The 10,437-nt window shown below is 38.4% G+C and overlaps 1 protein-coding gene across 1 annotated transcript; it reads right to left on the bottom strand.

Annotated features, from left to right (window-relative positions):
* Positions 1-8,119: 8,119 nt before the first annotated feature.
* Positions 8,120-9,580, bottom strand: LOC145286464 (uncharacterized). The gene has a single exon (XM_080135373.1). The coding sequence runs from the start codon at positions 9,578-9,580 to the stop codon at positions 8,120-8,122; it is 1,461 nt and encodes a 486-aa protein (XP_079991499.1).
* Positions 9,581-10,437: the final 857 nt, after the last annotated feature.

Genomic DNA, 10,437 nt, shown 5'->3' with positions numbered 1-10,437 from the left:
GCATTACTTATTGCATGCTCCTCGTAGATCATGATTTGAGGCAAAAAAATAATAGTCCACATAGAAAATGGACAAAAATTGACAATTCAAATTCTCCAAATAATTTGGACCTGAAATTGGCCAATGAAAGAAATGCTTGTTTTTCTAACAGTATTGTTCCGACAATTTACCACCTTCCTTTGCTGTCTAAAATCATTAAAAGCACATCAAATATCGATTTACCAATTCAGCAATTAAAAAGATTACTTTTTCCTGGCACTCATAGTGTTGCTAACATTAGAGAATCAATTGGGGGCGTTTTTAATAGTGGCCAACAAGAATGTGCTATTGCATTTTGGGAATCTTTGATAAACAATTGCCCTGACAGTGCCAAACAATTATTCACTTTTGACGAAAGTATGTCTTAGAATACACAAACAGAACTACCAAAGCCTACCATAGTGAATGCAATTGCACCTTTAAAGTTAGCTGTGGATTCTAAACTGTGCCGATTGATGAAATTCCACTGAGAATGGTGGCCCTGTCGGTGGGGCATTAGAATACGCCGACTGCCCCCCTGCAGAGGGTAAAAGTCCCTCAATGGGGGTCCTGTATATGACCTTAAACTATATCCAGTGGTGAGGCCCCAGCTTGTGGGCTTTGGGGAGTGTGGAGCCACCCTTTAATTAACATTGCTCCCAGGTCCACTCTGACCTGGAGTCGTAGTACCTGTTAGGGTCCCAATTATGGGTTAAATAGAAACCGACGTGAAAACAACAAATATATTCTATTAAAAAAATTTTTCTTCAAAATCTTTGGATTCGGCATTAAATAACCCGAAAAGGGTTGATATGCCGTAAAACAAAACCAACCAACCAAATCCGCTGAGAATGATTATTCAACATCATCCTACTGATGGTTGCCAGCAATTTAAAAGTTTGCTTAAAATTGATGCTTCAGTGCTCAAACATTGTAGCAAATGTCAGCAAAATACTGAACACTTGGAAAAGGTTATTAAAACTGCAATGAAATATTTGTGTGTTCAAATAAATAGATTTTTATTTGAAAATTACAATCCTCGGCGAATTCATGCAGCAATGAATTTCAGTACAAAAAAAAATATATATATTTTTGGCACAAATTTCAAAGTAAAAGCACATTCTGCACACTTTGAATAAAGTCGATTTTGGGCATTATACTTGCATTGTTAGAAATTATACTTGCATTGTTAGAAATAATAATAACAAGTGGAATATTGTCAGTGACATCAATATTTCTAATAATGTCAATTTTCCTTCCAAAATGTCCAACATTGTTGGCATTTATTTTTTGAAAAAATATGAAGGAAATAAAAATTTGACAAAGAACAGATCATATATCCAAACTAATTAGAAAAAAAAATAGTGGTGGCTTTCTCATTTAAAATTCAACCATCACCTCGGCGTGGCATGGGGTTGTAACTGCATCCCTGCAGGCAAACAATGGCACTGTTATGAATCATTATAACTCAATTGGAAAAAAGATTTCTGCTTCAACAGATAAATGTGCAATAAAATGTTTAACCGGAAAATTATTTTACTGAAAACTATTGACCAATATTAAACTTTAAAAAGGAAGATACTAGAGTTAAAAAAAAAAAAAAACTATTTTATTTACACTCAAGCAATTCAAAAGTTTGCTCAAAACTGACTCTTCAATTCTCAAACATTGTAATGAATGTCAATAAAATACTGAGCACTTGGAAAAAGTCACTAGAACTTTTCCTACTGCAATGAAATATATGTGTGTTCAAATAAATAGATTTATATTTGAAAATTACAATCCTCAGCAAATTAATTCCAAAATTATGAATTTCAATACAAAAAAAAAATTCTTTTGCACAAATTTCAATGTAGAAACAGCTATTGTGCACACTTTTATTAAAGTTTATTTTGGGCATTATACTTGCATTGTTAGGAATAATATTTCCCATAATTTCAATTTTCATTCCAAAATGTCCAACAATATTGGTATTTCTTTTGAAAAATATAAAAGAAACAAATAATTGAGAAAAATCAGGCATATATCTAATCGAAATAGCAAAAACATTAGTGATGGCCTTCTCCCTCATACCTACCTCAGCATAGTATAGGGTTGTAACTGCAGGTGAATGACGGCACTCTCATGAATCATTTAAACTCAGAAAGTTTTAATTTTTTTTGTAAATATTGCATTATGTGATACTTTTCATGTGATCCTTAGCACGTTTTATTAATAAATATAATGCTATTATTTCTGTTGCTAATGTTGTTGATAAATATAATTTTAAAAAGTTAGGTATTTTCTTGAAAAAGAGTTCTGCCTCAACAAAAAAATGTTCAACAAAATGTTTAACTGGAAAATTATTTTACAGAAAACTATAACTATTAAACTATAAAAAGGAAGATATTAGAATTTAAACAAAAAAATATTTTATTTACACTCAATCAGATGTGCTTTATGCACTAATAAAAATGTAATTGGCATTTTGTTGCACTTTTTAAGATTTTGATGAATTACATATAAAACATTAGAAGAAAAATTTTAAATCATAAGAAAAATCTAAAATCAGTAAATTATCAATAAATTTTGTCATAATAAAAATACGTTTATTAGATTAATTTTAATTTGTAAAAGAAAATCGACATTAAAAAAATCCAAAATCAGCGAATTTATTCAATTTTGTCATCAAAACGATTGTTTTATTAATATTGCTAAGAAAAGATGTTTTACTTCATTATAATCAATTATACATAAATTATGTCTAGTATGTGCGGAAATTTTTTATAATGACAAAATTTATTAATCATTTGCTGATTTTGAATTTTTTCATTATCGTTTTTTTTTTTTTTTTTTTTTTTTTTTTTTTTGCAAATTAAAAAGAATCCAAGCTCCTATCTTTATACCATCAACGCTCTGATCCCCATCTGGCATCAATTGTAATGGATGGCTCTCGTCTAGGAGAAGCCACATGACAAGCTTCTGGGCTTGACCTTTACTCCTGATCTGAAATGGAATACGTACATCAAATCTGTTGCCAAGGTCGCTGGAAAGATGGTGGGATCCTTCTACCGCTCCAGAAGATATCTCACCACTGATGCAGTTCTCTATCTATATAAAAGCCAAGTATGTCCAAGGATGGAATACTACTACCATATCTGGGCAGGAGCTGCTAAAAACCTTCTTATCCTGCCTTGACAGAGTACAAAATAGACTTCATGGCTTGGTGGGGGATGCCCTTTTCTCTTCCCTACAGCCTATCTCCCACAGAAGAGACGTTGCAAGCCTATCTTTGTTTTATTGTTATTTCCATGGCAGGTGCTCGTCTGAACTCCAATCTCTGGTTCCCCCTCGCCAATCTTTTACGAAAAACACCCGTCTAGCTGAAACCACTTAAAAATTTTCCCCACTCTTTATCTGTGCCTAAATCAAAACATAGATTCCATGAACAAAGCTTCTTTCTTAGAAGTGCACGCCTGTGGAACTCTGTTCCGTCTGCCTGTTTCCCACCTTACTACAACCTGGATGTCTTCAAGTCTAACGTAAACAAATTCCTGATGAACCGCCTCCCCCTTAAGTAGACACTTTATTAAATTTCAATACTAACGTTCTGTACATGCAATAACCCTTATCCCTGAGTGGCTTCCGGGCCTTGATAAGTGGTGACCATCTTGTAATAAAAAAAAAAAATTTGTTAAATCAATCGGTCGGGCCATCCACCAAGGAAGTCTACTGATCAGGCGCAAAACTTCCAGTGATGACATATCTGGAGATTGGTACCAGTAGGCGTAATATAATCCGACTTTCACTGGATAAACAAATGAGTTTATTCCAATAATATATTCATCCAAATAATATTATTCTTTGGTTTACAATTACAGTTAGTGTTTTGCTGCCATTGTACTATTCAAAATACTTTCTTGGATGTACTTCAAGGCGTTAGGCCTGATAAGAACATTAGTTAGCATTTAGCAACTGAAATTAAGTTTAGAAGAATTGTAAGGAATTTATCTATATAATAAAAATGAATATACATATGTCTGGCTCACTTCAATAATCAGGTTTGCACAGTTATTTTTATGAGCTTATCAGTCGAATTAATATGATGTTGCACATTCTTTGGCAATCATGTGTTTTGAGGCAAAGTGTAATTAATATGGTTGACGAGAAAGGACATTTGGACATCATCTGAAGAGTTGATAGTTGATTTAGTAAGCATCTAATATTAAAAGCAGCCACTGCAAAAATGTTCTGAATAATTTGCTACGTAGATCTCCTATATGGATGGTCCTATCACAAGCAACTCTCATTGTCATAGTTATTGGAATAGAACTCCATTAATAAAATGAATATAATATTTAAGTTATAATAGATCAGCCATCTGAGAAAAGGATCAGAAGAACATCCTACAAAAGACAGACAATATTTTACATAGTAGAAATTAAATAATGGCTGGATAAAAAATGTAAATGAATTCTCTGAGCATGTGTAATGTTTCCAAGACTGACCATTAATTACTTTGACAATAATACACATGTCAGTGCAGAAAATAAAATCACATGGTAATGGAATGGTATGATCTAAAGGAGTTTTATCATGAAGCTGTTTCAATATATCCCCTCGAATCTGTTTAGGTATATACAACCTAGGTCGGACGTCTTCATCTCGGTCAGAAAGTATAGCAACCCATTTTCTACCATTTCTTTCTAGAAATGCTTTAGATGCTTTACCTCACTCTTTTTAGCGTCTTAATTTCTTCATCTTCTTCGTATTTGCTTAATTGGGGCATTTCGCTTTTCGGGTTTTCATCCTTTTCATCTAATCTATGCCTGTAATCTAACCTATGTGAGTTTATCATGTTTATTTGATAAAACTTATCATCAATTTCGAGTTCTTGAGGCGTCGATTCTTGTTCTAGCTGATTAGGGATACGTGACAATAAATCAGCACATGTATTTTCTCTACCCGATAGATATTCTATGGTACAGTTGTATCCACTTATTTTTAAGGCCCACTGTTGTATCTTTTTGTTCGTCCAATCTGCTTTAAATAGATATTTCAAAGGCTTATGATCTGTTTTTATTGTGAATTGTGCACCGTTTAGGTAATAATCGAGTTTTTGGAGAGCATATACAATAGCAAATGCTTCCTTTTCTATGACAGGCCACTTCTGTTGGGTAGATGTTAGCTTGTGAGAAAGAAAATAGATAGGTACTTCTTCTGGTATTCCTGGAACAGGACCGTCCTTCTCAGGACATGGTTGAGTTAGACATGCCCCTGTTATGTCAGGTTTCTATTAATAATAACAGGACAAGGATATGTGACCGTTCAGACCAACATGGCCGACTGACCAAGTCTCGTTTATTCACGTTTATGTCCGAGTTTACATTATAAAACATTGGACAAAGGGGGACAACTCCCACCGATCCAAGGGACATAACATCTCCCTTTTTTATTTTATTTAATAATGTTTAATGTTCTTTTACTATATGGTCTCTCTCTCTCTCTCTCACACACACACACACACACACACACACTTGATATATCTATTAAAAGAAAAGAGTTTATTTATTTACTTTTATATATATATATATATATATATATATATATATATATTTGTATATACATATATTATAGGTCTAGTTTAATAGGTGGTCTTGACTGACGCCCAGATCTGGTTGTTGTATACTCTTGAGAGGTGAGAATGGAGCATGCTGTTTTGACTGTTTCTTCCCTAGGTAGATGACTGTCTTCCTGGGTCTCTGATGTGTGAGCCTCGACCATTTCTGGTGGTTTGGGTACAATGTGTCATTGATTGCGTCGGATTATTGTCCCTTCTTCTTTGGTCCGTAGAATGTAGGAACGTGGTGTATTTGCCATTCCAACAACGATGCCTTCCTGGTTTGGGGGGTTGGAGCTTCTGACCCATACTGGTGTGCCATTTTCGAGTGGTTGTAGCTCTTTAGCTTTTTTTGATAGGCGGTGTGTGAGTTGCTGTTGAGCCTTCTGGTTCCTTTCCCTCTGTCTAAAATTCTCAAGATCGGGCCAACTGGGGTTTAGTAGATCCGGGTGAGTCGGGACGTTTGTCCTCAGACGTCGGCCCATTAACAGTTCACTGGGGCTAAACCCACAGTCCATTGGTGTCGCTCTGTGTGCAAGCAAAGAAAGATATGGGACTTTTGCCTTCTTTAACATTCTCTTCATTGTTTTCACACAGGCTTCTGCAGCTCCGTTGCTTTGGGAATAGCGGGGACTGTTTGTAACGTGCTGGAAACCCCAGTCATTTGCGAACTTGGCAAAGTCCTTCGAAGTGTACTGGCTTCCTGGGTCTGTTCTTAGGATGCTAAATAGCTTTAAAACTCTGTATCATTGCGCTGGAAGTCATTGATGTAAGCATGGCGATTTCTGCATATCGAGAGAAGTAGTCGACAAGTATGACATAGCTGCTGCCTTTCAACTCAAACAGATCGGAGGCTACAGTGTGCCATAGTTTTGTTGGAAGCTCAGTTGTCATGAGGGGTTCAGGCGGTTGGTGTCTTAGCTCGGCGCATCTTGGACAGTTTTCTACAGTTCTTTTGATTTGTTCAGATAGTCCTGGCCACCATACGGACTGGCGAGCTCTTTGTCTGCACCTGGTAATTCCCTGATGACCAGAGTGGATTTTGGCAATAATAGTCGGTCTCAGTAGCGATGGGATTATGATCCGTGTGCCATACATCAGTAATCCATTCTCACATGTGATGCTGCCACGGTAGGCCCAATAGGGTTTAATTGATGCTGGGACATGATCCTTTGATGGCCAGCCATTTCTTACATATTGTAATATGCAGTTGCTGATTTCATCAGTTTTAGTGGCTTCCTCCAGCTCTTTCAGACGTTTTTCTGTGGCAGGTAAAGATTCCATCATGGTGTGGACGAACGCTGTTGCTAACTCTTCGAGGTCCTTGTCTTGTTTGGTGGGTCCGTTATCAGATACCGCTCTTGACAGAGCATCAGCTGTGTATAGTTCCTTACCAGGGACATAGCGAATTGTGTATGCATACCTCATTAAACGTATTCGAAACCTCTGTATCCTTGCTGGAAGTTCACTGAGGTCCTTAGTACCTAGTAGTGGCACCAGTGGTTTGTGATCTGTCTCCACTGTGAAGTGTAGTCCAACAAGATAGTCTGAAAAGCGTTCACAAGCCCATGTTATGGCTAGGGCCTCCTTTTCTATCTGTGCATAACGAGTTTCAGTTTCTGACATGGCTCGTGAAGCGTAGGCGATGGGATGTAATTTTGTGTCATCCTGTCGTTGTAATAATACTGCTCCCAGCCCATTAGATGAAGCGTCGCTAGAAACCACAGTCTCACTTGATGGATTGTACAGGCATAGCACAGATGCTAGACACAATGATTTCTTGATGGAGGAGAATGCATCCTGCTGTGCATTGTCCCAAACAAACGCATATTTATGACTCAATAAATCCCTTAATGGTTTAGTCATGTCTGCTAGGTTTGGAATGAATTTTCCTAATTGATTCACCATCCGTAAGAACCGGCGGATTTCTGTCATGTTCGTTGGTGTTTGGAATTTCGAGATACCAGTGAGCCTTTCCGGATCAGGTCGCAGGCCGTCAGCACTGAGTATATGTCCAAGAAATTTTACTGACGACTTGGATATTTCGCATTTTCCCGAATTGAGCGTAATACCAGCAGCCTGAATTTTTTTCAGTGTGCTCTTCAGCCGGGCATCATGTTCTTGTTGGTTTTTTCCATATACTAAAACATCATCTTGCATGCATATGGCTCCAATTTCGGTCTCTAGTACTTGTGACATGCGTCTCTACTAGATCTCACTCGCTGATGAAATACCAAACGGGAGGCGGTTGAATTGGTATCATCCGAATGGAGTTATGAAGGTCGTCAGCGAACGAGATTCTGATGAAAGTGGAATCTGCCAATACCCGCTGTTGGCATCCAACTTGCTCATGATTTTTACTTCCCCTAACTGAGCCAAAAGTTGGTCGACCGTGGGGAGCATGTGGAGTTCACGTTTTACGCACTTATTGAGATTTGTGAGATCTACGCATATCCTAATCGTTCCATTTGCTTTTGGTACTACAACCATGGGGGAACACCATTAGGTGGGTGTGTCAACCTTGTTTATGACCCCCAGTTTCTCCATTCTTTTGAGCTCAGCCTGTGTTTTCTCCATCAAGGGTAGTGGTGCGCGTCGTGGTGTGGGTACTGAGTATGGACTCGCATCCGGATGTAAGAGTATGGTACATTCTTCTCCAAATGTGCCTAGGCCTGTGAATAAGTATGGCATTTCTATTTTTGGGTCGAATGGGCGTTTCTGGCTGCTGATGGTATGTAAGTTTGGGTGGACAGTTACGAGCTTAAGTGCTTCGATGGCTGGCCTTCCTAACAGTGGCTCCTCGAGATTGGGGATAATAAATATCCTCTGTTCTGCTGAAAGATCTTCATGCGAGACAGTTGCAATGACCACTCCAGTCACTTTGAGTGGAATACGTCTTGGACCATGAAGAATTTTGTGGGTATCTGAGAGGTCTGGTAGGTCTCTCCGTAACTTATATTTGTGCTCTGGAATCGCGGTCACATCTGCCCCAGAGTCCAGCTTGAATTTCAGTGGCACTCCATTGATGGCGATATTGGTTCGCCAAGGCTTACTTATGCTGATCTCTGATATCGTCAGAACACCAAGGTACGCATTCTGATCGCTTTCACAGTCATCTGAGCTAGGTTTAATTTCATGCAGCCTTCGTGTGCGGCAGCACTGAGCATAGTGGCCAACCCTACCACAATTGTGGCAGGTGGCTGAGATGGCAGGACGCGTACGTCTCTGGTGTTGGGTTTTGTTACCACAGCGGTGGCACTCAGCCTCTGGTCTATACTGCTGTGTGCACTCATTTTTTTGTCGATTTTCATAGTGCAGTTCTCGCCCAGGTCTTGTCATGTGTTTACCCTGACCTTGTCTGCAAATTCGGTTGTCACTAACGTAGTGGACTGCAATATCAGCTGGATCTTCACCAACGATATGTTCTGGGGACCGCAGGAGATGCTGTTGTGATTTTATTGTTTCACTCTGTCGTGCACGTCTGATGGCCCCATCCAAGGTGAGGTCCGGAATCATTTGCAGACTTAGTGATAGCTTAGGATCTGTGCACCCAACTACAATTCTATCACGAATTAATTCCTCGTGCAGGTCTCGAAAATTGCAGTTTTTAGCTAGTGCGTGGAGGTTAGTGATGAATGAATCAATGGACTCACCTTCCTCTTGACACCTTCGGTTGAATCTGGCCCGTTCATAAATTACGTTCGTATCACCCTTGAAATGGTCATTGAACTTTGCTACCACTATATTGAAGTTCTGGGCTTCCTCGGGTGCAAGTTTGAATGTGGCAAAAATGTCTTCGGCTTTATCACCCATACAATATATTAGGGTGTCCACTTGACAAGCATTTGGTTTTTCGTCAAGGCTGGACACTGTCCGGTAACGGTTGAACCGTCGTATCCATTTTTCCCATGACTCGGGTTGGTCGAATGGAAAGGGCTCTGGTGGACTCACGTGGCTATTCATACTGGGGGGTTATTATGGAACTTCACATATTTTTTTTTTTTTTTAACGGCTCTTAGGCTCGATATTTAGTATAACTCTTTCCCCGTATTTTGCTCACATTTGTTAGTAAATCCCTTGTTCTGACACCATGTTATGTCAGGTTTCTATTAATAATAACAGGACAAGGATATGTGACCGTTCAGACCAACATGGTCGACTGACCAAGTCTCGTTTATTCACGTTTACGTCCGAGAGTTTACATTATAAAACATTGGACAAAGGGGGACAACTCCCACCGATCCAAAGGACATAACAGCCCCAATACACAGATCACTTGCATCTGTGTACAATATCATAGGTTTATTCATGTCGGGGTATGCCAATAGTGGAATCGTTGATAGTTGATCTTTCAGCATATCAAATGATCGCTGACAATCATGTGTCCACTTAAAGTGGGCATTTTTTTTTTTTGTGAGAGCTATAAAAGGGGTAGCTATTCTTGAAAATGCTGGTATGAATCTTCGATAATACCCGATAGCGCCTATAAAACCCCTGACCTGTCTAACAGTTTTAGGTTCTGGCATCAAGCGAATTACTTTGACTTTATCATCTTTATCATCAAGGCTTGATTCCTTGTTTATTTATGACAAATCCCAAGTATTTGGTTTCTGCCATCATGAACTTTGCCAATTTTAATCTTAAGCCATGTTTTCTCAGCTGATTAAATACTGTTTGAAGGTGTTTGAAATGTTCATTTATTTTGCTCAAGAAAACTAGTATATCATCGAATCATCGAGATATGCCATAGCAAAGCCTTCTAGCCCTCCAAGTACTATGGACATGAGTTGTTGAAAAACATGTGGAGCATTAGCCAATCC

This window comes from Euprymna scolopes, chromosome 10, assembly GCF_053919585.1.
Source record: "Euprymna scolopes isolate OS-2025 chromosome 10, ASM5391958v1, whole genome shotgun sequence".
NCBI classification, from domain to species: domain Eukaryota; kingdom Metazoa; phylum Mollusca; class Cephalopoda; order Sepiida; family Sepiolidae; genus Euprymna; species Euprymna scolopes.
Note: the sequence above shows the minus strand (reverse complement) of the source record. Positions and strands in the feature narration are given on the sequence as shown.